The sequence below is a fragment of the Lucilia cuprina genome, chromosome 4 (genome assembly GCF_022045245.1).
Source record: "Lucilia cuprina isolate Lc7/37 chromosome 4, ASM2204524v1, whole genome shotgun sequence".
Taxonomy (NCBI): domain Eukaryota; kingdom Metazoa; phylum Arthropoda; class Insecta; order Diptera; family Calliphoridae; genus Lucilia; species Lucilia cuprina.
Window position 1 is genome coordinate 94,935,616 of NC_060952.1, and position 27,122 is coordinate 94,962,737.

At 30.5% G+C, this 27,122-nt stretch overlaps 2 protein-coding genes across 6 annotated transcripts in view; one reads left to right on the top strand and one right to left on the bottom strand.

The window, feature by feature from the left end:
• Nucleotides 1-207: 207 nt before the first annotated feature.
• LOC111676515 (E3 ubiquitin-protein ligase HRD1) lies at nucleotides 208-5,615 on the bottom strand. 2 transcript variants are annotated; one of them, XM_046949053.1, is made up of 7 exons: nucleotides 5,504-5,615; nucleotides 4,877-5,137; nucleotides 4,688-4,744; nucleotides 4,421-4,609; nucleotides 1,699-2,521; nucleotides 1,407-1,639; nucleotides 208-1,348 (listed from the first exon to the last, which is right to left on the bottom strand). In XM_046949053.1, exons 2-7 carry the CDS (start codon nucleotides 5,000-5,002, stop codon nucleotides 785-787), a joined length of 1,992 nt encoding a protein of 663 aa, XP_046805009.1. In that variant the 5' UTR covers nucleotides 5,003-5,137; nucleotides 5,504-5,615; the 3' UTR covers nucleotides 208-784. The 2 variants fall into 2 exon arrangements, with proteins under 2 accessions (XP_046805009.1, XP_023293243.2); XM_023437475.2 differs by lacking the exon at nucleotides 5,504-5,615 and adding an exon at nucleotides 5,361-5,496.
• A 1,226-nt stretch (nucleotides 5,616-6,841) lies between these two features.
• LOC111676552 (probable ubiquitin carboxyl-terminal hydrolase FAF) overlaps nucleotides 6,842-27,122 on the top strand; it is a 28,738-nt gene continuing 8,457 nt past the window's right edge. For 2 of the 4 annotated variants that reach the window (XM_046950596.1, XM_046950597.1), the window contains exons 1-10: nucleotides 7,008-7,502; nucleotides 10,253-11,034; nucleotides 18,104-18,252; nucleotides 20,678-21,657; nucleotides 22,176-22,433; nucleotides 22,514-24,511; nucleotides 24,582-25,953; nucleotides 26,033-26,405; nucleotides 26,469-26,784; nucleotides 26,847-27,000. In XM_046950596.1, coding sequence (XP_046806552.1) covers nucleotides 10,727-11,034; nucleotides 18,104-18,252; nucleotides 20,678-21,657; nucleotides 22,176-22,433; nucleotides 22,514-24,511; nucleotides 24,582-25,953; nucleotides 26,033-26,405; nucleotides 26,469-26,784; nucleotides 26,847-27,000 — 5,908 coding nt within the window. In that variant the 5' untranslated portion in view covers nucleotides 7,008-7,502; nucleotides 10,253-10,726. The other 2 variants (XM_023437511.2, XM_046950598.1) reach the window with 2 other exon arrangements.

Here is a 27,122-nt window from a genome sequence, read left to right on the forward strand (position 1 = left end):
AAGTCGAAAAGGGCACAGAATAGATATTTGAATGTTTGTCGATAAATGAAAAAGGTGTACATACTTCTTTTTTTTAAACGTTTAATTAAAAACAACATTTAGTTTTTTTATATAATGTTTGTGTATGTTTTTTTTATTTATTTAAATTCTAAATGTAATTATAAATTATTTAAATACATATACATTAATCATAATTTTTTTCATTCCCATTGTTTTTTTATGTTTGTTGTTTTGTTTAAATCCAATATTAATTCTTAATTTATACACAATACATGTTATAGCTACATATTGTTTTTAAAGTATCTCTCTTCTTTTTTTTAAACTGATTTTACTTGTGTTTTGTTATTAAAAAGTTTGTTTAATAATATACTTATAAAGGGTTTCGTGGTTAATGCTCTCAAATATGAAAAAAAAGAAACTTGTTTCAAAAAAAGATAAAAAGTATTTTGTGTTACATTAAAAAAGGTAATAATAAGAATGCTAGTAAAATAAACAAAAAAATGAAAATTAAAAAAAAAGAAGTTGTAAACATATTCTTCAATATAAACAAATACAAAAATGTTACAACTTCATTTAATGCAAAAATTAAAGTTTTTATCATTATATAAATTTTCACACATAGATCTTAAGAAAAACGTTATAATATAATATTTAAAACAAAATGAAAATGTTTTTTTTTCGTATTTAATATGAAAGAAAAATTTAATCGTTTTTCAGTCCAACTTCAGTTTGCTAAACGTGTTAAGTAATAATTTTGTAAAATTGAGCCTTAACAATTTCATTTTTATTCCGAAGAAATTATTTTATTTTGTTCTTCAAGAAATTTTAAACGTCGTTTACGCAACTCGTTCATATGTTCCGCTGTTGTGTCTATGGATGTTGTTGCATTAGATGATGTAGAGGGAGCAGTAGTAGTTGTAGTAGATGTAGCGGAGATTGGAACATCTATATGATCTTCACCGCCCAGATCTTCTATAGTCACTTGATTATGTTTGGCAACTGGTGTGGTGTCTGTAGTTGTTGTTGTTGTTGTCGTTTGATTAATGTTATTAGTAACTTCAGCTTTAGGTGAAGATGTCTTTAGTGTATCTGCAGCAGGAACAGCTTGTGCTGCTGCTGAGGTTGTAGGTAATTCTTCTGTTGTAGCTAAGTCAGTTTTGGCTTTTGCAGTAGCTGCTGCCGAAGTGCTTGGTTTCTCTGTACTAGCTGCTGCATTTTCTGCAGTAGCTGTTCTAGTTGCCGTAGCAGCAGGAGTTGGATTTAAGCTTTGTGTACGTGCAGCCACTATTTGATAGTTATTCATTAAAATGTTAGCTGCATCTAACATTAGTTGTATGTTGCGCAAAAGCTAAAAACAAAACAAAAACAATCAGTATTTTTTTATTTTACATAATATTTTTAATTACCTTTATACGTTCCTCTATATTCTTTCTTTCATTTCCTTCCAATGCCTTAAGTTCTTCATCGGTAAAGTTGGTTAGATCTGGTGGCATGGGTGGTGGTGGCACAGCATAGGGGGCTATAAATGGAAAGGGAGGAGGCATCATAAAAGGTGGTGGCATCATGGGTAATCCAGCAAAGTTGGGTAAACCATTTCCTCCAGAACCAGCCATGTTAGGTAAGGGATTGGGTAAGCCAGCTATAGAGAATAGGAATAGATAAATCTTATACAATTTGTAATTTTTAAAAAATACTCACCAAACTGCTCAAAAACATTTGTGGCTGTGGGTGAAGCTGGATTTTCATTACCACCCGCATTGGGTGTTTGAGCATTTGCGGCTGGTGTTGCTCCCGCATTAACAGCAGCGGCTGCTGCCGCTCCAGCAGCTCCATTAGCAGCATTTGCATTATTCTCTTCTGGTCTCGGTAAAGCAGTGGAGTTTGCCGCCGGTGCCCTTAGAATATTTAAACGACAAGTAGGACAGGTCTGTTGTCTTTGAAACCATGATCTCAAACAAATCGTATGGAATATATGGCCACAGGGTAACTTTTTCGAATGATTAACCATATCCTCACGACAAATAATACAAATATTATCCGATAGACGTAATTCTTCCGGAGTAGCATCCGGATACAGAGTATTCATATTACGTATAGCACGTCGTGACATTATCACATCACTGAGTGCTTTCTTAAAGTTTCTTATCGTAAAGAACATGGGCCGGAATACAAACATGGGTAAAGCATAGAATTTCGCCATTATCACCACAAATAGTACATACAAAATTACTTTGATAAAACCGATAAAAAGTTCGGTGTACAACAAAAAGACAGCTTTATTTTCCCACGGTGTATCGGTACGCATTTCGGCGGCATGTAAAACATACTTAATGGCGGTACTGGCAACAACGGTTAGCAGTATAGCATACTCAAAACCAAATACCAATTGTACAGTGGGGCCACGAGCCAATGTTGAGTTGTAAGCATGCATTAGTAGCATATAGTCGAGAGTGCCCAAGACCATTAGTAGACTGGCAACACGTATGTGGAAAAGCCAGCCCAAAACAGGAGAACGTTCCATCTGTAATTGAAAAAAATTAGACTTTTAAACATTTTTGGGAAAATAGTTAAAGACAAATCTAAATTTTTTAATAATATTTAGGATAAAATTTTGAAAATAAATTTTTGTCCACTTTTTTCTTGTTTAGTTTAAGGACAGTTCTAGTTCAGTTCATATTCAGTTCTCGATCAGTTCCAGTTGAGTTCTATTTTAGTTCTGTTTAGTTCAGTTCTAGTTCAGTTCAATTTCAGTTCTAATTGAATTCTAGTTCTGTTCAAGTTCAGGTTTAGTTCAGTTCTAGTTCAATTCCTGTTCAATTCCTGTTCAGTTCTATTTCAGTTCTAATTTAATAATAGTTCAGTTCTTGTTCAGTTCTAGTTCAGTCTAGTTCAGATCTAGTTCAGTTCTAGTTCAGTTCGAGTTCAGTTCTAGTTCAGCTCTAGTTCAGTTCTAGTTCAGTTCTAGTTCAGTTCTAGTTCAGTTCTAGTTCAGTTCTAGTTCAGTTCTAGTTCAGTTCTAGTTCAGTTCTAGTTCAGTTCTAGTTCAGTTCTAGTTCAGTTCTAGTTCAGTTCTAGTTCAGTTCTAGCTCAGTTCAAGTTCAGTTCTAGTTCAGTTCTAGTTCAGTTCTAGTTCAGTTCTAGTTCAGTTCTAGTTCAGTTCTGGTTCAGTTATAATTCAGTTCTAGTTCAGTTCTAGTTCAGTTTTAGTTCAGTTCTAGTTCAAATCTAGTTCAATTCTAGTTCAGATCTAGTTCAATTCTAGTACAGTTCTAGTTCAGTTCTAGTTTAGTTCTAGTTCAGTTCTAGTTCAGTTCTAGTTCAGTTCTAGTTCAGTTCTAGTTCAGTTCTAGTTCAGTTCTAGTTCAGTTCTAGTTCAGTTCTAGTTCAGTTCTAGTTCAGTTCTAGTTCAGTTCTAGTTCAGTTCTAGTTCAGTTCTAGTTCAGTTCTAGTTCAGTTCTAGTTCAGTTCTAGTTCAGTTCTAGTTCAGTTCTAGTTCAGTTCTAGTTCAGTTCTAGTTCAGTTCTAGTTCAGTTCTAGTTCAGTTCTAGTTCAGTTCTAGTTCAGATTAAGTTCAGTTCAGTTTTAGTTCAGTTAAAATTCAGTTCCAGATCAGTTTTAGTTCAGTTCTAGTTCACTTCTAGTTCAGTTCTAGTTCTAGTTCAGTTCTTGTTCTAGTTCAGTTCTAGTTCAGTTCTAGTTTAGTTCTAGTTCAGTTCTAGTTCAGTTCTAGTTCAGTTCTAGTTCAGTTCTAGTTCAGTTCTAGTTCAGTTCTAGTTCATTTCTAGTTCAGTTCTAGTTGTGTTTTAGTTCAGTTCTAGTTCAGTTTTAGTTCAGTTCTTGTTCAGTTATATTTCAATTTTAGTTGTTGTTCAATTCTCGATAAAATCTAGTTCTGTTTCAGATGAAGTGAAATTTAAGACTATTTCTAATTTAGTTATTTAGCTGGTCCAGTTTCAGATTAATTCTATTTCAATTCTAGTAGAGTTTAAAGGTTTTCATATGTTTTTAAAGAATTTCCATGAAAATTATTAAATCCTTATTTCTAGCGAGAGACTAAATTAAGCTTATTACAAAATAGCAAAAATGAAAACTTAGCATAACATTTATATCATAAAGAATAATGATTTAATATTTATCTGTCATTAGGATGACATACATATGTACATATGTTTAGTTGGTTGTTTATTTGCACATTTAATTATTTTTGTATTTCTATACTAAATAAAAAAATAAACAAAAATAAATCAACAACAATTTGTATAGAGAAACCAACAATTAAAATACTAAAAAAGCATGTCAAAGGTGCAACACACACCTCATCAAAGAACATTCTACAGTGATAATTAATAAAACTTTATCTCTTAAGAAAAAGAAAATAAATTTAATTATCTACAAAAAAAACAACAAAAAAAATACTTACAAAATCTACACGTTCTTCGGCCAGCCAATGGAATGATTTAAGAAACAATAATACCGTAAACAAGGCCACAAAACGTGGATTAAAATCATCACGAAATACGGTAAAAGCCAAACATGTTTCTGTAATGGCATACCAGAAACGCTCCAATAAATGTTCAAATTCAGCGGCTCGCAAAGTACCCAAAAAGATCTGTAAATTCCAAAGAATATAAAGTGGTTTTAAATTGCAGACAGCAAAACTCTAATCTACCAAAACGAACACACTTACCTTGCGCAGTAATTTTCCAAACATAAAAACAATTGCAAAGAATTGTATGTAAATCACCTGCAATATTTGTATTTGCAATTAAAAATAAAAAAGAAGAAATAAAACACACACACCATTAGTTAGTTAGTTTATGAGGTCATACATTTTCATTTGCTAAATGCTACAAAACATGCATGGAATGCTACTCACCGCCATGGAGGCATTGGATTTAGTGATATACACTACAGCTGGATAGAATTGTTTCTTTTGATACCAGGCATTGCCAATGACAGCACTGGTTAAGCCCAGACATATGGTGGACAGCAAAAGCTGCATTATGTTGCTGCTGTTAACACGTACAGCCCACTGGCTGATCGTCTCCCAGAAGATGTTAATTTTGTTTTTAAATTAATATTTTCAAATTTGTTTTTTTTTTTTTATTTTAAAAATATTGTTCTACTTTCAGTTAAACTGCTTTTCATCCATTAAAAATTACACACATTGATATCACCAGTTAATTGTGGATAAAATATTAAAAAATAGAAAAAAAAAATATTTAAGATTAAAAAAACAAAAAAATTATTTGATTTTTTTTGCTATATTTTTCTTTTATGAGACTTCTTCGTCAACCATAAAATATTAAAAAAAAAATAAAACGAAATTTATTCGCTGTTAAATAATTGCTATTATTTACGTTTTATTGTTAACACAATCAATATATAGTATATTTTTTTTGCCAAGCACTTAAATTTATTAATGTTAAAGATAATTTTATATATTTAAATGCCGAAAAATTCTAAATAATTAATAAGAAAAATTTTTTTAGAGTACACGTACGTCGTTTTCTTGCCTTTTTTTGCTTTTTTATCTTTTACCATTATTCGTTTTATAAATGTCAAAATAAAAGTAAAAATTATATAGAAGAGTGTTGCCAGTGTGTTGGAATTATTTTGGTTTAAACACTGAAACAAATAGAGTGGTAAGGAGGAAAAACTACCGTTAGCATAGTTTTAGTGTAAATATACACATTAGGATTGGAAAATTGTTGCAAATATTGCTAAATCGAACTAAAAATAATAAAAAAATGAAAAAGTAGAATTTTTTGTCTAACAAATTCCATATATTGGATAATTTTTGATTTTTTTTTTCAGTTTTTCCTATTTTTAGTAAATTTAAAAAAATTAGTGAAAATAGAAAAAATATCCTTTTTAGTAATTTTTCAATTTTTTGTCTAACAAATTCCATAAATTGGTTAATTTTTAATTTTTTCAAAGTTTTTCCTTTTTTAGTAAATTTTAAAAAAAAATTTGTGAAAATAAAAAAAAAAAAAATTCTCCTTTCTTAGTAATTTTTTAAAAACTAGCCTTTTCTTAGTAAATTATTAAAAAACGATTTTTTAACTAATCTTTTTAAAAATGTCTCTCATTTTTTTTAATAAATTTTTCTTTTTTTTAGTAAATAGTTTTAAAAATACACTTTTTCTTAGTAAGTTTTTCCAAAAAATTGACTTTTTAATTAACTTTTAAAATATGTATATGATTTTTTAATAAATGTGAAAACGTTTACTAAAAAATTTTGAAAACAAAATTCTGAACAGCAGTTTTTCTATTCTAGTGGGAAAAATATGTAGATCAGTGAAGATTTAGTGGAAATTCCAATTAAAATTTTACAAATTAACGTTTTTAATAATGCCAATACATATACTAAAGCCGGATTCACAATGCTAGCAAAATTTTCAGGGGGTATACACAATGCTAGCAACCAATTCTTTTTAAAACCGAATAGCGATTAACTTGGGGCCACTGAATTACGTACAGCTAGTGTAACTTGCATCTGAAATTTTGTCATTCAGTATGGGGTATAAAATAAGAAGTTTTCTAAATTATAACATGGCAAACACATTTTCTTTTATATCCCATTTCTACTGCATCGAAAACTAGTAGATTTTAATAGAAATCTTTTTTCGTATTTAGACCGTTTACACTTCGTATTTTTGACATTTAGCAATATTTAGCTTTTTTGACGTAATTTTCCATAATTAAGTTAATTTCGTATTACATTTTCTTTAATTTACATATTTTTCTCAGTGTATTTTTAATACAATTGACAATTACACCGAATACTACACTTTTTTACAGTCTTACCGAAAAGGTAGTAAGAAAACACGTACACAAATTTGCAACTAATTGAAAATTATTTCGGCAAGAGAATTTTTGCAAATTCCCGAAAAGTGTCGATGTAAAATTTCTAAGCACGGAAAAAACGACTTTTTGGGGATATTTAATACAAAAAATACAATAAAAATATATAAAATCAATAGAAAACGTAAGATAATAACAAGAGTATGAAAAATTTAAATAATATGTTGTATTAAATATTGAATAAATTTTGTAAGAAAAAATTGCAATACCACAAAGAAAAAAAATATAAGTGAATGAAGTAAGCAGTGTTAGCAAAAAAAAGGAAAAGAAAGGCAAAAAATATTTTTTTTCAAAACGAAATAAGACGAGCAAAAAAGGTCGCCATTTTGTCTATGCCCGGCTGAAATTTTGTAATAAATTAAAAAAATACTCCCTAAATCCAAAAAATTCCTTAAGCATAACAAAATATACAACAAATAACATAAAATAATTAAATTTTCTTAAAGGTAACATAAAACACAAATAAAAAAAGAGTCGCTAAAAAAATTGTGTGTGAAAAAATACAAGTCCGAAAAACAAAAAGTCAAACTAGAAAAAGAGCACATATTAATAAAAAAGAGAGAGAGAGAGAGTAACAAAAAACAACCGAATGCTAATTGGGCGGATGCAAAAATAATACAAAAAAAATTTAAACGGTGAGTTTTTCGGAAACATAAAATGCACGAGTAAAGAAAATAGCAAAAAAGAAGAGAGTGAAGAAAAGAAAAATTGCATTAAACGAAAGAATAAAATGAACATCAAATAAAAGAAAGAGTGAAAAAATTGCAATACGTTTTGTGGCAGTGTTAAAAAGTTTTTTATTTTTAATTTGCGAAAAAAAATTTAAGAAAAATATTTAAAACAAAAATAATATCAATAAATTAAAAGAAATTTAAATATATATTCTATAAAACAAGTGCGTAAATAAAACGCCTAAATGTGATTTGTGCAAAAATAAAATATCAATTCACATTTCACTTTTTTCAACACATTTCTATATTTTTTCTACAGTGAGACAGACGTTTGAGTTTTTCTTTTTCTTTTGTGTTGTATGACGAAAATCGATAATAAATCGTTGTCTTCGTTTTATTAAAAAAAACTTTTATTGCTGTTGGTTGGTTTTCGCAGCTGTGTGTTTTAGGATTTATGTTTAGTTGCCGATTTTCGTAGAGTTAAAAAAATTAAATATTTTTATTAGAACTCATATTTATTTGTTAAAAAAGGTTAAAGTGCAAATTTTATTGTTAATTATTAATGGTTTTGTTACTAAAGCAGTTTTTGTTGCATGCAACATTTTCTAACATTATATTAATTTCATTAGAGCTTGTGTGGTGCTTACATAGGTAATATGTATCTTGAGACCATTTAAATTGTTTATTTAAACCTTTTTTATACGAAAGTAATAATTTAATTAATCAGCTGATCTGCTACTACTTGAACTGTCATCGCAGCAACACATCATCATCAATACTTAATGGGTTGTGTGAGAATTTTTGGGATCTTTATTCACAAGGTTTTTAGCATTGTTTTGAAAGTTTGTTTAAAACTATAAAATTTGTAAAGTCCTATGTAGTTAGGATTTAGTTAAGTTCAGTTCTAGTTCAGTTTTAGTTTTGTTCTAATTCAGTTCTAGTTTAGTTTAAGTTCTGCTTTAGTTGAGTTGTAGGTTAGTTCTAGTTCAGTTTAGTTCTATTTTTTTCAAGTTCAGTTTGAATTTAGTTCGAATTCAGTTTTAGTTCAGTTCTAGAATATTTCTAATTCAGATCTAGTCCTATTTTGTCTGTCTACATGCGTAAATCTTAAGCTTTTAGAAATTCCCTTAATCAACATAAAAAATCATAATTGCGGACAACAAAAAGAGAAAACGGAAAATCAACAGAAAACTTAACAACTTTAAATAACAAACTTGTCATGTAAAAGCAATGTAAACACATTTTTTTGCTAATTAAACGTCATTTCCCTAAAAAAAAACATGACATGTCGCCGTCATAGTTGTCAGCCTATAAACACACACACGTACTCCTCTTATTCTCATTTTTAACAAAACAAAGTTTAACCAACATTTTGCTAAATAAAACATAAAAAATATAAAAACTAAATGAATAAATATGCAAATTTTATCATATGACATTACTGCTCTCGAAATAATTAAATACAAAAAAAAAAACAATATAATGACATCACAATAAATAGAATATTTAAAAATAATTTAATTAACTATAAATAAAGAAAAGAAAAAATAAAAGAAATCAAGAAAAATAATTATAATTAAACAAGTGCTATAAAATGTGAATTTATAATAAAAAAATGCTATAATTTTATCCAAGTGTATAAATAAAAACAAAAAGTGCAAACAAATAAGAAAAAAAATATTTATAATTTTTTAATAAACAAATCAAAATGTTAAAAATAAGAACAACATAACGAAAGTAACCGAAATTTTGTTATAAAATATTGATTTTTAACGATTATGATGATTGGAGTTATTAATTTTTTTTGTGATTTCCAAGGAATATCTAGTGGATTTTTTTCCTTTTTCAAATTAAGTGCTTGCAAACTATATTGCTAGAATAGTCGAATCGTTTTGTGGTTTTATATTCCTTGTTTTTTTTTTCTTTTATAGTTGTGTCATATTTTTATTTGCACTATATGGGTTATTCCATAAAGAAAATCTACATAAAATAACCTAGTTGAGTTCTAGTTCAGTGCTAGTTTAGTTCAAGTTCAGTTTTAGTTCAGTTTTAGTTCAGTTTTAGTTCAGTTATAGTTCAGTTTTATTTCTGTTTTAGTTCAGTTCTGGTTCGGTTCTAGTTCAGTTCTAGTTCAGTTATAGTTCAGTTTTATTCCTTTTTTAGTTCAGTTCTGGTTCAGTTCTAGTTCAGTTCTAGTTCAGTTCTAGTTCAGTTCTAGTTCAGTTCTAGTTCAGTTCTAGTTCAGTTCTAGTTCAGTTCTAGTTCAGTTCTAGTTCAGTTCTAGTTCAGTTCTAGTTCAGTTCTAGTTCAGTTCTAGTTCAGTTCTAGTTCAGTTCTAGTTCAGTTCTAGTTCAGTTCTAGTTCAGTTCTAGGTCAGTTCTAGTTCAGTTCTAGGTCAGTTCTAGTTCAGTTCCAGTTTAGTTCTTGTTCAGTTCTAGTTTAGCTCTAGTTCAGTTCTAGTTTATTTCTAGTTCAGTTGTATCTGAAAAAATTATCTTAATGTAAAAAAGCGTTATAAAGTTTAAAAGAAAAACTGTTTTGAATCATTTTCTATTTAAAATGCATAAGTAATTTAATTTTCTATGTATTAACCCATACTCCAAAGACTTGTGCAAAATATATTTATTTTTTGTTTGTCTATCCAACCATCATCTATCTATATTTTTCATTTATTTTTGTATTTTTTTCCTTTCATTTTTTTTCTTTTTTTGCAGTTTTATGGATTTTTTGCATTTGCCTTTTAGCCAGTGTGTGTGTGTGTGGAATATGTAAAAACGTATGCTTAGGAACCTTTTGTTGTTCCTCCTGCTGAAAGAGAGCAAAAGAAACAAAAAAAAAATACAACAAAATTGTTTCTTTTTGATTTTTATTTTAATAAAATACAAATAAAATCAAAACTAATTTACTACAGAGATAAAGAACGACAAAAACAACAACTAAAATAAAATATTCTTTTAAACAACATCGATATTCAAATCTTAAAAAGACTTGAAATTAAAGATTGCAAAGTTCAAATTCTGAAATACTTTTTTTCGTTTGTTTTTTTCTATGATATTCCGTATTAACAGCAGCAGAAGACTAGAAACAGAATAATAATAAAAGGAAAAACTGTAGTTATTTAAGGAATTTTAGTTTTGGTTAGTTTTTTGCGTTTTAAACGACCAGCTGCCACTTTACAACCACACACAATGACTGATACGCGTGGTCGTGGCCAGTCATCATCTGGCAGTGGCAGTGGTGGTGGTAGTGGCGGAAGTGGTGGTGGCGGAGGCAGTAGCAGTGGCGGTGATAATTCATCAACTACCAGCACTTCATCTAATACAACTTCATCATCTTCTACTCTAGTGGGAGTGGGTGGTGTAACAACTTTGGAGTCATCATCGTCTTCAACAAACTTAACTACGCATAATCCTACAGAGTCTACAACTATTTCGGCCACCATAAATCCCTTAACAGAGTCGCCTGGCGCCTCTGTGTCGGCAGCCACGGAGAATGTGTAAGTAACAAACAAAATAAAGTAAAAATAAAAATTCAAAAGAAGAAATGAAAAATACAAATCATGCATTTTGTATACAACAAATTTATTATTATATACAATATTTTTTATGTTAATTCTCGTTTACATATATAAATTTTATTTCTTTAAAGCTTTAAACCACATTTAAACAATTTATTTTATTAAATATTGTTTTTGGTTTTTTTGTAAGACATAGAGTGTTGGCATAACTTAAAACAAATCGCGTGTTATAACATTATTATTAAAAGTTAGAAATTCATATATTTCCTTATTATTTTATTAAGATTTTCTTTTTAGTTTAAATTCTATACACATACTTTTTTGCTGCCATTTGCCTAAGAAAAGCAAATGTATAATTTGTTGGTGTGCAACAGAATAAATTGTTGTTTAATAAGTTTTTTTCTTTTAAACAAAAACAAAATTTAGTGCGTTTTAAATATAATTGTAAAATTTCAGATATTTTCGTTTTTTCTTATAATTTGTTTATTTTCCTGCTCTGATTTTGTTTGTGTTGGAGGTTGTTTGTCTGTCAGTCAGTCAGAGTGTCTGTCGGTTTGTCTATTTTTTTGTGCTTTTATTTTGGGAGTGTCTCACGTCATTATATTCAAATTGAAATTATCTTTTTATTTTTCTGTTTTTCTTGTCTAAGTACTTTTTAGCTGCAATTCGTCTGTCATGTTAGTCCATTTATTGTACACCTACTACAACAGAGGTGAAGTGGTTTTTCTTTGTTTTCTTTTTTTTAATTTTCTTCCCCTTGTTTTCTCTTGGTTTTCATATTTTTGGTTTAAATTTAAGAAATATTTCACTTTTTTCAACATAAACTTTTTTGAAACTAAAGCAGTTTTCTAAAGAAAAGCTATTTAGAAGCTAGAAGCATTTAACTAGAGAATATCTCTTTGGAAACTTTTCTTAGCGCGGGTTTCTTACTCCTCAGTTAAACTAGGCTTAACTTGCTGTTAGATTAAACTCAGAAGAAATTTATGCGGGCTTTAACCAATGATTGTGTTTTTCAGTTTTAGATTTAAGTTCAGTTAACTTTGTTAGTATTGCCAACTTTTCACTCAAAAACATAAACAATGAACAGCTGTTTTTTGCAAACAATACTTTTGTAAATGGAAAATTTTGGAAAAATGTTAAATAAACATTTAAAACAATAATAAATAAAACTAAACAAATCAGAAAATTGCAATTTACTTAAAATATTAAGTTTTTGTTCTTCCGAAATCATTGTTTTATTGTTTTTGTTAATTGTGTTTTCTCACTTATAACTTGAGTTTAATTGGCCAATTACACTCAGTTAAACTAAGATAATAAGTAACTTTACTGATAACTGAAAAACACGAAACATATATCAAACCAGGTTTAACCAAAGAATGAAGATTAACTTTATCAGAAAAACTCTCCCTTATCAAAATAATCTACATCCCTTTGTTAAACCTAGTTTGATAATCATATGTTTTGTAATCAGTAGCGTTACTTAGGGCGGGGTTTTTTCAGGTAAAGATAATCTACATTCTTAGTTTAAACCTAGTTTTATATATGTTTGTACTTTTAAGTAAACAGTAACGTTACTTATTATCTAAGTTTAACTGAGTATTATTGGTCAATTAAACTCAAGTTATAAGTGAGAAAACACAATTAACAAAAACAATAAAACAATGATTTCGGAAGAACAAAAACTTAATATTTTAAGTAAATTGCAATTTTCTGTTTGTTTGTTTTGTTTTGTTTATTATTGTTTTAAGTGTTTATTTAACATTTTTCCTAAATTTTTCATTTTACAAAAGTTTTATTTGCAAAAAACAGCTGTTCATTGTTTACGTTTTTGAGTGAAAAGTTGGCAATACTAACAAAGTTAACTGAACTTTAATCCAAAACTGAAAAACATAATCATCGGTTAAAGTCCGCCTAAATTTGTTCCAAGTTTAATCTAACAGCAAATTAAGCCTCAGTTTAATTGATGAGTAGGAAACGCGCCTTAAAACGAATAGAAAAGTCTTTAGAAACTTAAGAGGCTAACTAAAATAAACCTCTTTGGAAACTTAGGGCAAGTATTTCTGATAAAGATAATCTTCATTATTTGGTTAAACCTAGTTTAATATATAATTTGTGTTTTTCAGTAAACAATAAAGATACTTATTATCTTAGTTTAACTGAGTGTAATTGGCCAATTAAACTTAAGTTATAAGTAAGAAAACACAATTAACAAAAACAATAAAACAATGATTTCGGAAGAACGAAAACTTAATATTTTAAGTAAATTGCATTTTTCTGAATTGTTTTGTTTTATTTATTATTGTTTTAAATGTTTATTTAAAATTTTTCCAAAATTTTTCATTTTACAAAAGTATTGTTTGCAAAAAACAGCTGTTCATTGTTTATGTTTTTGAGTGAAAAGTTGGCAATATTAACAAAGTTAACTGAACTTAAATCTAAACCTGAAAGACAAAATCATCGGTTAAAGTCCGCCTAAATTTGCTCCGTGTTTAATCTAACAGCAAGTTAAGCCTAGTTTAAGTGAGGAGTAAGAAATCCGCCCTTAGTTTCTAAAGAGTTTTTCTTTACAAAACTTCATTAATTTCTTGAAAGTATTCGTTAAGAAAACTGTTTTAAATTCCAAAAAGTTTTCTTTACAAAAAAATCATTTAAAATCCTCTATTTCTATACTTTTTTTATTTCAAGTTTTCGATTTGAAGGATTAAGTTTTTGTCATTAAAGCAGATTTTGCTTTTAGAAATAAACATTAAACACAAAATTAAAACTTAATATCTAATATCAATAAAAATTTCAAAATGGTTTATTTATAAAGCTTTAGCAATGAAATTAATTTGCATTAATATTTATTTAATTTATTTATTAAACACCAAATTCCTAATACAAACACAAACAAACATGAACAAAAGTTTTATGATAAAATTAAATACATAAACAAACAGCTACAACATTTATTAACTAATACTTTTTTTCGAACTCAAAAAAAGAAAAAACACTCAACAAATTTCTTAATTAGTGGACACAAAACAAAACTTTAATAAAAATAACAAACATAACAAAAACCTTAAACTTGAACTAAATGAACTTACAATATAATAATAAAAAGTAAATAGAAACTAACACCAACAAAATTTATAAACAATAATAAAATTGTATATTAAATTAAATGTATGAATAATTAAACTATAGTAAGTAAAATTAGACATTTTACAAAAGTACAAGAAAAATATTAAAAATAACAATGTTCGTTGTGTTTCTTTTTTTGTATACATTATGGCAAAAACAATAAAAATAACCAAAAAACACAAGTAGAGAGAAATAAAAAAAAAAACGTAATAAATAATAAATTTATGTACTATATAGATTATAATAATGTGTAAATATTAAAATTTTAAACTATTTATGGAACAAAAGAAACGAAAAATTTTATAAATTTTAAACAAAAATAAAAGAATGGGTATAATAAAAATATATAATATACACACCTTCTTTCTTTTTTTCTTTAATAATTTTCAAAAATATATTTTGTGATTTGTTTAAAGCAAATTTTTTTTTGGATTTTATAAAAATTAAAGAAAATTTAGTAAATTTTTTTTATTATAAGGACGGATTTCATACTACTTAGTTAAACTAGGCTTAACTTGCTGTTAGATTAGATAATCTACATTCTTTGTTTAAACCTAGTTTAATATATAAAGTTACTTATTATCTTAGTGTAATTGGCCAATTAAACTCAAGTTATAAGTGAGAAACACATAATTAACAAAAACAATAAAAAAATGATTTCGGAAGAACAAAAACTTAATATTTTAAATAAATTGTAATTTTCTGATTTGTTTTGTTTTATTTATTATTGTTTTAAATGTTTATTTAACGTTTTTCCAAAATTTTCCATTTTACAAAAGTATTGTTTGCAAAAAATAGCTGTTCATTGTTTATGTTTTTGAGTGAAAACTTGGCAATACTAACAAAGTTAACTGAGCTTAAATCTAAAACTGAAAAACTGTTGTAATTCAGGTCTGAGTTGGGGAACAACTCTCGCGTCATCGTTTTTATTTCTTAAGGACGGTCAGGCTTGTGTTTGTTGCTGGGCTTTCGAAAGAATTACTTCTCACCCGCACTAATTTAATGCACTACTTCGTATAACTGTTCTGCGTTGTCTTCATTAAACGCGTGCTTTCGTTTTACCTCAGAGTGAGGTTATGTTTTTTATTGGTGGAGACCATAGAATACTTTTGATGAAATCAAGTCCGGATGCTCCAACTTCCTATATGAAGGTATAGGTCGGTTGGTGGGGTTTTTCTCTGGACAAACGTGTGATAACCTGGCAATATGAGTGCTTGATGCACCGCCATCCTAATTAAAACTTAAAAAAAAAACTGAAAAACACAATTATCGGTTAAAGTCCGCCTAAATTTGTTCCAAGTTAAAACCAACAGCAAGTTAAGCCTAGTTTAACTGATGAGTAAGAAACCCGCCCTTAGAAATCTTTAGAGAAATAATAAACTTACATAGGAAGTGCGCTGCTTTGGCAGACACCGGAATTCGGACGCTTGGTTCGGCCTATTTCAGCGATCTTTTTGATTTCTAAAATATTCGATTGGAACGTCTTTTGACGTTTATAAATCTGTCAAAATTGGTGTTAACTTTGCGACCAACACTGACAAAATGACCTGGTTTCTTACATTCAACAGTTTCCTCTCATTTTTCTTGTTGTTATAACAGTTTGGCTGTAACTGGATGTTCTTTCCTGGGGAAAAAAACTTCCGGTAGATACAGCTGTCGCTGAGTTGACAATCTTTGGGGTCGTTCCGGATGATACGAAAATAAATTAGGACTCTTAGTGTTATATATTTTTCTGTTATATTAAGTTAATATATTCATTATGTGAATAGAACCGCACCCACTATAGTCAGTTTGCCCATTTTGTCCACAAATGTTCAAATGGATATCAAATTGAAAACTCAAACTATTGAGCTATGCCTTTTTGGAATGTAAGCGTGACACTTTGCCTACTTCAAATTTCAAAATAAAAAGTTGTCTAAAGTTTCTTTCGTTTAGAGCGGGTTTCTTATTACTCAGTTAAACTCGGTTTAACTTGCTGTTAGATTAAATTCGGAACAAATTTAGGCGGACTTTAACCGATGATTGTCTTTATCCGATATTGCCGACTTTTCACTCAAATACATAAACAATGAACAGCTGTTTTTTGCAAACAATACTTTTGTAAAATGAAATATTTGGAAAAAATGTTAAATAAACATTTAAAACAATAATAAATAAAACAAAACAAATCAGAAAATTGCAATTTACTTAAAATATTAAGTTTTTGTTCTTCCGAAATCATTGTTTTATTGTTTTTGTTAATTATGTTTTCTCACTTATAACTTGAGTTTAATTGGCCAATTACACTCAGTTAAACTAAGATAATAAGTGACTTTACTGATAACTGAAAACCCAATTTAACCAAAGAATGAAGATTATCTCTATCAATAAAAACCACCCTAAGTTACGTTACTGTTTACTGAAAGACACAAAACATGTATTAAATTAGGTTTAAAAAGTGAATGTAGGTTATATTTATCTGAAAAACCCGCCCTAAGTAACTTTACTGATTACTGAAGAACACAAAACATAGATTAAACTAGGTTAAACCAAAAAATGTAGATTAGCTTTATCTGAAAACCCCCCTTAGTATTAAATCGAAGTCGTCCCTTCTATACTCTTATTACATTAAGCTATCTTAGGAAAGTGCTTTAAAGATGATTGGATCTTCGCTTCGGAACAGTACGATTATCAACTTAACTCAACAATATCAATTGGAAGCTTCTTTTTACCCAGGAGATAACTTCCCATAACAACAACAACAACCTTACTGAAGCTGTTTTTAAGATAGTCGTTCCGTTTTTTTAATAATTTCTTTTTTAAGTGATTTTCATTTGATTTGACAAGATTGTTTAAGAAACAGTTCTTCAGCTTTTAAGAATAAGTTCATGAAAAACAAAAACATTTTAGATGTTTTAGAATTCATAGCTTTAAAATAATCTTTAGAAGTTCTCTTATTTTATTTATTCTGGAATAACCTTAAGCTTATTTCAAAAACAACTGTAAATACCAGATTAAACTGTTTTTTCTTTTGATCTTATAAATTAAACTATTAATCTTTTGTTTTCATTTAATTCAAGGTCAAGTTATAAAAAACTAAACTTTTAAAATGATAATGATAAGGAAATATAGAACATTTGTTATAATTCTAATGTTTAGATTTAAAATAAAATTAGCAAAAAATATTATGTTTTAAGCAAGACTCTAGCAAAAGTGAAATTAAGAACTTTAATAAAAATTATTTAGATTTTCAACAATACTGTAGTCATTTATATTTATAAGTTTATTTATTTTTAATTTTAAAGTTTAGTTTCAAATGTCGTTGCCTAATTAAATGCATTAAATTTCATTGCTGTATAAATAAACAAACAAACAATTTTAACTTTAAATTTACTTGTTGCTAAACCATTTTTCAATATATAGATTATAAAAATTATTTTCTTTTTTTTTTTTTGCTTTATTTATTAGTATTTACTTTAAATGTATACGAGTTTTTGAGATTGTACTTATCAGTTTTCTTAATTATTGTTATACGTCATCAAGTTTTTTTCTAAATTTTTTTTTAACAAAGACCCATTAAATGTTTGAAGTTAAAACCTTAAAAAAAGCAAAAAAAAAAACGAAACAAATATAAAAAATAAATAAAATATTAACAAAACTATTAAGCATTTAAAACAAACAAAAAAAAAATAGCCAAATCTATAGATAAGAAATCTAATTATAATGCTAAACACTTTTTTTATAAAATTTCATATATGACAACCATTTTTTTCTGTTTATCAACAAAAAAACTATTTAATAGTTAGTTTTTAATTTGTATTCCTCATTTATCAAGTATGAATCATAATTATAGTATACAAATTTTACAATTTTATAATTGTTTATCTATATTTGTCTTGCATTTTGTTTATATACATACATAATTTTAATTTTGTTGTAATTTTAGATCACCTGAGAAATTGATAGCGTCATTTCCTACGCTTAAACTAAGATCATTAACACAGAAAATTTCAAATCCAAGATGGGTTGTACCCGTACTGCCCGAACAAGAATTGGAAGTATTATTGAATGCTGCTATTCAGCTAACAGCGGCTGGTAAGTTTTGTTTTCACCCATATGTTATGAAATCTTATTTTAGTTCTAGAACTAGTTCTTTAATCTTTGTTTTTTATGTCCATATTAACAACTACATAATGAGATCTGCGGAAGTTTTTTAAAGACAATATAACTTCCGGAAATATGTCAAAGTACGTTACAAAGATTGATATTTCGAACTATTCTCTATATAAGTATTAGTTCACTAGAACTACTTTAACAAAACTAGTTCTTTAATCATTGACATTTGTTGCAAATTTAAAACTTTAGAAATGGTTCTGTTAAAGTTCTATTAACTTAATTGGAAGTATCGCTGTGAAATCATTATATAAAGATATATAAATAATTAGTTCTCTATCGATTCTCGATCGAATCGGTTTTTTTAATATAATAACATTCCTATGAAATTATCACCATAAGAACTAGTTCTATGAAAGCGTTACGCAAACGACATTTAGTCTAAAGTCAAATTACATTCCAAAGAATGACTCGCGAATCAGTTCTTTTACAATTCATTTCAAAAAAGTTTGCTTAAAACATAAATTAAATTTGGAAATTCTATGGAATTATTCCCGAATAAGTTCTTTTATTCCGCAAACATTTCAAGAACTGTGATGTTAGTTTTAGAATTTATTTATTAGAATAAGTTCATTATTCATTCTACAGAATGGTTTTAGAACTAGTTCTTAAGTGATTAATTTAGCTTTTTCTTAATTTTAACCATCAAAACAGGTATTATGCTAAGTAGAGTTCTATAAATGGACTTTCGAATAATCGAACAATCGACTTTTTGTTGAAAAAAGTCGAATTCGTCTTTTTTATTTCAAAAAAGTCGATAACTCCACTATAGTCTATTAAAAAAGTCGACTTTGTAAATAAAAGTCAAAAAAATTCGAAAAGTCAAAAAAAAACTCGAAAAGTCGTAAAAAGTAGAAAACTCGAAAATAGTAGAAAAAAGTAAAAAATAGTCGAAAGTCAAAAACTCTAAGATAGTCGGAAAAACTTGAAAAAGTAAAAAAAAATAGTCGAAAAAGTCGAAGGAAGTCAAACAGTCAAAAAATCGAAAAGTCGGAATAAGTAGAAAAGTTGAAAAAGTCGGAAAAAGTCGAAAAAAGTCGAAAAAAGTCGGAAAAAGTCGGGAAAAGTCGAAAAAAGTCGGAAAAAGTCGAAAATAGTAGAACGTCGGAATAAGTAGAAATGTTGTAAAAAGTCGTAAAAAGTTGATAAAAGTTGGAAAAAGTCGAAAAATAGTAGAAATAAGTAAAAAATAGTCGAAAATTTTCAAAAAGTGGAAAAAAGTCAAAATTTTTAAAATAGTCGGAAAATCTCGAAAAAAGTAAAAAAAATATTCGAAATATACAAACAATCGAAAAAAACTCGAAAAGTCCGAAAAAGTCAAAAAAAATAGTCGGAAAAAGTCGAAATAAATAAAATTATAAAATACTAAAAGTCGAAAAGTCTAAAAGTCGACTTTTAACTAAATTAAAAAAGTCGAAAAATCGACTTTGCATAAAATGCAAAGAGTCGAAAAGTCGACTTTTAACTAAATGCAAAAAGTCGAAAAGTCGACTTTTCGTTTCAACTATAGAACCCTAATGCTAAAGTTATAAAAACGACATTCAATGTAAAGTCAAAATACATTCTAAAGAATGATTCATTCATCAATGATAAACTTTAAAAATTACCACTTTTTCGACGAATTTTCATACAGGGGTCGTTAAAAATTATAATTACATTTGTAAAGTAATTCAACGGAAGCAATATAGAAACGTTCTATAGAATAGTTTTAGAATTAGTTCATTATTTCTTCTATAGAACAAATTTAGAACTAGTTCTTTAATCAATGAATGAATACACAAACGACGTTCAATTTAAGGTAAAAATACTTTTCATAAAATGACTCTAGAATTGATGTTGAGTTAAAATACGTTCCCTAGAATGAACTCGAAACTATAGTTCATTTAAAGGAATTAGTTCTTAATCGAAATGCGTACCATAAAATGATTTCCGAATCAAATTCGAAATCGTTCTCTAATAGTTGTTTCGTATTTCGCTTAAACTTAGTTAATTCGATAGAGAAATTTTAGAAATTCTTTACGTTCTATACAACTAATTCCTTATTCAAAGATTTTTAATTGAAATTATCACCGTTAGAACTAGTTCTGGCAAAACTTTCGGGAATTATTTCTTTTCTTTTAACAAATTGATCAAGAAGAATCGATATAGTGTTTGTTAAATTACAAGTTCTAGAACGCAGTATATAATTTTAAAAATTACCTTTTTTTGTAAAAATTTTTCCTTAAAAAGTACATTTGCCATTAATACCTTTTTATCAAGAAGATTCCTTTAAAAAAGTTCATCAATTAAAATATTTTTTTTTATAAAACTAACAATCAAACCTCCACCTTCTGCTCTCCCCTTACAGGCGTCGATCACGAATGCGAACATTGTGTCGAATTTTATCATAGTGCTTTAACAACATCTTTTACGAAAATTCTTACCGATGAGGCTGTCAACTCGTGGAAATATAATATTCACCATTGTATCTTGATCTCTTGTGGCAAATTGTTACATTTGATTGCCATTCACATGACCCGTGATAATCCCTATCTGTTGGATTTACTGGCCATAGTTTTCGATCCCGACAATAAATTCAATACATTCAATGCGGCCCGACAGACGGAATGTTTCTCGCCACCCGATCATCTGTGGGGTGTTTTGGATGGCAATAAAATGTTTGCCAAACCACCGCCTGAACCGAAGAATCCTCGCGGTTGGCTAGTCGATTTAATTAATCGTTTCGGTCAATTGGGTGGTTTCGATAATCTGCAAGAACGTTTTAATAGGGGTCTACAATTGTTGCGCAAACAGCAAGAACAAGCGGCGGCCGCTGTAGCCTCAGGGTGTGCCAAACCGGGTGGTTCGAGAGCCATGCTGCAACCTGATCCGGAGCAAAAGAATAAATTAACACTGGCCCTCATCTATAGTCTGCTGAGGCCCTTTGGTCAGTGTTATGAATTGCTGACACCCGCTACAATATCCAAATATTTTATGCCTATTTGGAATGTGGTTTTGGATTTACTCGATAGTTTTTCCGATGAAGAACTAAAGCGTGAAGCGAAACCCGAGGGTCGCAATGATTATATAAATGGTATTGTTAAGTCTGCCCGTTATTTAGCTAGTCGTTTGCCAGGTCAAGAGGAACTTATACGTAACTTGGAAATGTTTCGTTTAAAGATGATTTTACGTCTATTGCAAGTGTCCAGTTTTAATGGCAAAATGAATGCCCTCAACGAAATCAATAAGGTTTTGACGTCGGTGTCGTATTACGCTCATCGGACTCCACAACTGCCTCATTGCATGTCTGACGATGATTTGGATTGGTTGACAGCTGAAAGAATGGCGGTGAGTAGAAAGAACTATTTTTAAAAAAGTGTTGACTAAAAATAGCTTTATTAGTGAAAAGCTTTTCACTTTATAAAAAAAGTTCAAAACAATATTTTTACTTTAAAAGCTCTAATTATCTTTTTGTTTGAAATTCGCAAAAAAGCGTTTTCTTAAAAAGTTCAAAAATTCTACTTTAAAAAGCTCAAAAAAGCTTTTTCTTCACTTGCTTAAAACAACTTCTTTAAAAAAGCATTTTTTTTAAGAAGCTCAAAGAAAAATTTTTTAAAGCTCAAAAAGCTTTATCTTCAAAATGCTAAAAATGGCTTTTTATATAAAAGCTCAAAAAGCTTTTTCTTAAAAAAAAAAAAAACTTGAAAAGGCCTTTTCTTCAATAAGCTTGAAAAAGCTTTTTCTTCAAGAAGCTTGGAAAAGCTTATTTTTCAAAAAGCTTTTACCAATAAAAGCTCGAAAAAAGCTTTTTCCTAAAAAACCAAAAACATTTTTCTTAAATCCCTTTATTTTTTATTAATGTCTAGGCCTGGATTAAGGAATCCGATGTTTTAGGAATCGTTCTGAAAGACTCTCTACATCAGCCACAATATGTAGAAAAGTTGGAGAAAATCATAAGATTTCTAATTAAAGAGCATGCATTAACCCTAGAAGATTTGGATGCCGTATGGAGAGCTCAAGCTGGAAAACATGAAGCAATCGTTAAGAATGTTCATGATTTATTAGCGAAATTAGCCTGGGATTTTACACCAGAACAATTAGATCATTTATTTGAATCATTCCAGGTAATTTACAACAATAACAAAACAAAAACAAAACACTAGTATCATAACAAACTAAACAAGATCATCTCTTTTAACTACAGGCCAGCATGACAACTGCTAACAAACGCCAAAGAGAAAGACTTTTGGAATTAATACGCCGCTTAGCGGAAGATGACAAAAACGGTGTGATGGCCCAGAAAGTTTTAAAGCTCTTTTGGACTTTGGCTCACAGTTCAGAGATACCACCCGAGGTGCTCGATCAAGCGTTGGCGGCTCACGTCAAAATCTTAGATTACAGTTGCTCACAGGAACGTGATGCTCAGAAAATCGTTTGGCTTGACAAATGTGTGGTGGAGTTGAAGAATGGTGAAACTTGGGTACTGCCCGCTTTGCGTTTAATCCGTGAAATCTGTTGCCTTTACGAATCATCTCCCAGTCATGCTCCGCGTTCACAACAATCCCTAAATCGTCAGCAAGTCATCGAACGTCTACAGAACGATCATTCTTTAGTCATATTAGTTACTAATAGTCTAACATCGTACATGGACAAGATACGCACTATGATAGCGGATATGCCAAATGTAGATCCTGCCTCGCTGTGTATCGATGGGCGTTATCCGCACAATATGCAGATATCGGAGCGTTTAGATTTCCTTAAATTCTTGCTAAAAGATGGCCAACTATGGCTGTGTGCCGATCAAGCTAAACAAATCTGGCACTGTTTGGCTGTCAATGCTGTGTTTCCTTCGGATCGTGAAGAATGTTTCCGCTGGTTCGGTAAACTGATGGGCGAAGAGCCAGATCTTGATCCTGGCATAAATAAAGACTTTTTCGAAAACAATATACTCCAATTGGATCCACATCTACTAACGGAAAGTGGCATCAAGTGCTTTGAACGTTTCTTTAAAGCAGTGAATTCCAAAGAAGATAAACTCAAGGCCATACATCGCGGCTATATTTTGGACAATGAGGACCTAATAGGTAAAGATTATCTATGGCGTGTCATAACAACGGGCGGCGAGGAAATAGCCAATAAAGCTATTGATCTGCTCAAAGAAGTTTCAACAGCTTTGGGTCCCCGACTCCAGGAGAATATCAGTGAATTCCATGAAATGTTTATAGGTGAATGCTGTGAACGTTTAAGGACTCACTATACCAACATAATGATATTGGGCAAGTCTTTGAATTCCAACAACACAGTGCCCGTTGTGGCTGATGATGCCAATCAGGCGGATCAAAATGAATCGAAAGATTCGAAAATGCGTTTCATAGAAGCCGAAAAAATGTGTCGCATTCTTAAGGTTCTGCAAGAATACATCAAAGAATGTGATCGTTCCTTTAATGGGGATCGTTATCTATTGCCTTTAGTACGTGCCACACGCGGTAAATATACTAGTCTCTATATACGTTTTCAAAATCCTGGACGACCAATCGATGACATAGAAATCATCACACACAACAATGAAATGGTTTCCTCCTTCAAGCGCAACTTACTTAAACGCATTAAGGGCACCTCGACGGCCAACATAAAAGTCGATCTCTACTACAACAATGGCGAATTGATAGACATTGGTGATGAGATAAACCCCTTGTCCCAATATTCTATACGGGATAAAATGATCTTAACGGCTAAACTAACACCTATAGGCGTGGGTTTGGCTAGTAGTCCAGATACGTCTAGTGATTCTAGTACTGGATCACCACCCAGACCTTGTCCCGACATGCAGCGTGTCGAATCGGAAAGTACTTTACCGGGAGTGATTATTTCTAGGAATTTCCATTATATAGAGTTTTTCCTGAAACTTTATCAGTTGGGCAGTGATTTAGAACATGGACGTTTGAGGGAAAGTGCTAAAATGTTGTTACATTTATTGCCCTGTGATCGTCAGACGGTTAAAATGCTACAAATCATGTGTGGCATGTCGGCAGCACAACAACTACAGCAGCAAATGCAAACCACGGGCGTTAGTGCGGGAAATGTAGCAAATGTTACCAAAGAAGGGGAAGAGGATAACAGTGCTGGCAACGTAGCCAATGTGGGAGGAGTAGTAACCGCTCAACAACCACCTCAACAGCAGGTTACTTCCAGCAATGAACCGGTTAGTTTGTCTACTTTTCTCTAACTAAAAACAATTTTTAATTTAATCTCCTGTTGTTTTTTTCATTTAGATTAACCCTACTGAATGTACACCCGAAATGCTGTTTCTGCATCCCACCCCAGCCCAGGTGCACTACAATTTATGTGTCTTTAACAGCCTTCTAATACCTGCTCTCGATCCCTATGGCGAAAAAGCTCTTCAAATACAATCATCTTGGTTGCATTCAGGTTGTGCCCATTTCATACTTGAACTGTTAACCAAAAACAATTTCTTACCCAACGCCGACATGCACACCAAACGTGCATCATTCCAGTGTGTATTGCGACTAGCCAAACTTTTCCTTTATATAGTAGGTTGTGTGCTATCGCGTGTGGGTGACGAACCTATGCTGTTCGACTTTGATATGGACTCACGTTCACAGGTGGAAATACTCAAACAAATATTGACCTCAATACCAAATACCTCAGAGATTACTTTAAGGGCTATATCACAAAAGTTGGCTGAAAATCTAGCCAGAGAAATGCTTTCGGCCAGTCCTGAGGGTGAGGTTTGTCGTTTGCTCTTTGCTTCGACTCTACAGTGGTCCTGTCCCGATATATCCACCATTAAAGCTGTGGTCCAATTGGCTTGGGCTTCATCGTGTGGCAATCTGCAGTCGTTGGGTACGAAAAATGATTTTGCTGATGATACCTCCATGCCGGACAGCCAAGATTTTATGGTTTGCAAAGAGGCCCTAGAGGTGCTAACCATCTCTTTGGTCCTAAATCCCAGTGCTAATGAAGCTCTAAGTGCTGATCCTCTGTGGAATAAGTTTATAACATCGTTAATATTGAAAAATCAATCGCGTCACGTCAGACAGGTGGCGGCCGAACAACTATTTCTCACTTGTACTTATTGTGCCGGTGACAGACGTCCCTTTGCTTATATGGTTAATCTGTTAGTTAGCTCTCTTAAGACTCTGGTGCCTCAACACGAAGCCACCTGTGCTGATTTCTTTCAATTACTCTGTCGCACTCTCTCCTATGGCTGTGTCGTCAATTGGCCCCTCAACATAGGCGAAGGTCTGTTGGCTGAAGAAATCAAATGGTTGCAAAAGATACGAGAACATGTCACAACTACCGGAGATATTCAAGTGCATGAGGATCTGCTCGAAGGTCATTTGTGTTTGGCCAAGGAATTGATGTTTTTCTTATCGCCTGAAACGAAGGCTCAACTGAACGATTTGATTCATGAGCTAATCGATGCTTTTCTGTTTACCGCCTCCCGAGAATATTTGCATTTACGTAAAACTGGTAAACTAAAAACTGAAACTGCCCCTCCACCGGTGTGTCGTAGTCCACATACGATTGCAGCTGCCTGTGATTTATTAATAGCATTATGTCAGAATTGCGTTCCTAATATGAAGTTGCTAACGAATACAATAACGGATTTTGTTTGCACAGGTGAGTGTGGTGTAGAAAATTTTATTTTTTTCTTATAAAATATCAATTAATTCCATTACATTATTTTCTTATCCTACAGATACTGATCCCTTGCGTGATTGGGACTATTTACCACCAGTCGGTGCAAGACCGATTAAAGGTTTTTGTGGTTTGAAAAATGCCGGCGCCACATGTTACATGAACTCTGTGCTGCAACAACTTTATATGGTACCCTCAATACGCGTGGGTATACTTAAAGCTGATGGCGCAGCCACAAATGAAAACGAAGACTTTAGCGGTGAACCCGAAGCCAATGCCATGGGTTCGGCTCTGTTCAATTCAAACGAGGATAATAATGATGTTAGGAAAAACTATCATGTAGTCATACTCAAACATGTACAGGCCATCTTTGCCCATTTGGGTCACAGTGCATTACAGTTCTATGTGCCACGTGGTCTGTGGACACATTTTAAGTAAGTTTTTACTTTAAATTAACAAAATGTTTAGTAGTTTACATTCGATATCTTTTCTATTAGACTCCAAGGTGAACCGGTTAATTTACGTGAACAACAGGATGCAGTTGAATTCTTTATGTCCTTGTTCGAAAGTTTAGATGAGGGTCTAAAAGCTTTAGGTCAAACACAATTAATGAATAACACTTTAGGTGGATCGTTTAGTGATCAGAAAATTTGCCAAGAATGTCCTCATCGTTATTCAAAAGAGGAACCGTTTAGTGTTTTTAGCGTCGATATACGAAATCATAGCTCATTAACCGAATCTCTAGAACAGTACGTTAAAGGTGAACTCTTGGAGGGCGCTGATGCATACCATTGTGATAAATGTGATAAAAAAGTAAAGCAAAACACTTAAGCCCTTCTTTTGATTTGTTACTTAACTTATTTCTACACTTATAGGTAGTAACAATTAAGCGGTTGTGTGTAAAAAAACTACCGCCCGTTTTAGCCATACAATTGAAACGTTTTGAATATGATTATGAACGTGTTTGTGCGATTAAATTCAATGATTACTTTGAATTTCCACGACTATTGGATATGGAGCCTTATACAGGTTAGTAAATAAAAGAAGAACTAAACTAGAACTGAACTAGAACTGAACTAGAACTGAACTAGAACTGAACTAGAACTGAACTAGAACTGAACTAGAACTGAACTAGAACTGAACTAGAACTG

Excerpts from the sequence above, each read along its gene's own strand:
- LOC111676515 (XM_046949053.1), bottom strand. The coding sequence starts at position 5,002 with ATGCAGCTTTTGCTGTCCACCATATGTCTGGGCTTAACCAGTGCTGTC. Across the intron at positions 4,610-4,687 it reads TTGGAAAATTACTGCGCAAG|ATCTTTTTGGGTACTTTGCG; the intron begins GTAAGTGTGTTC and ends TGGAATTTACAG. Across the intron at positions 1,640-1,698 it reads AAATGTTTTTGAGCAGTTTG|CTGGCTTACCCAATCCCTTA; the intron begins GTGAGTATTTTT and ends TATTCTCTATAG.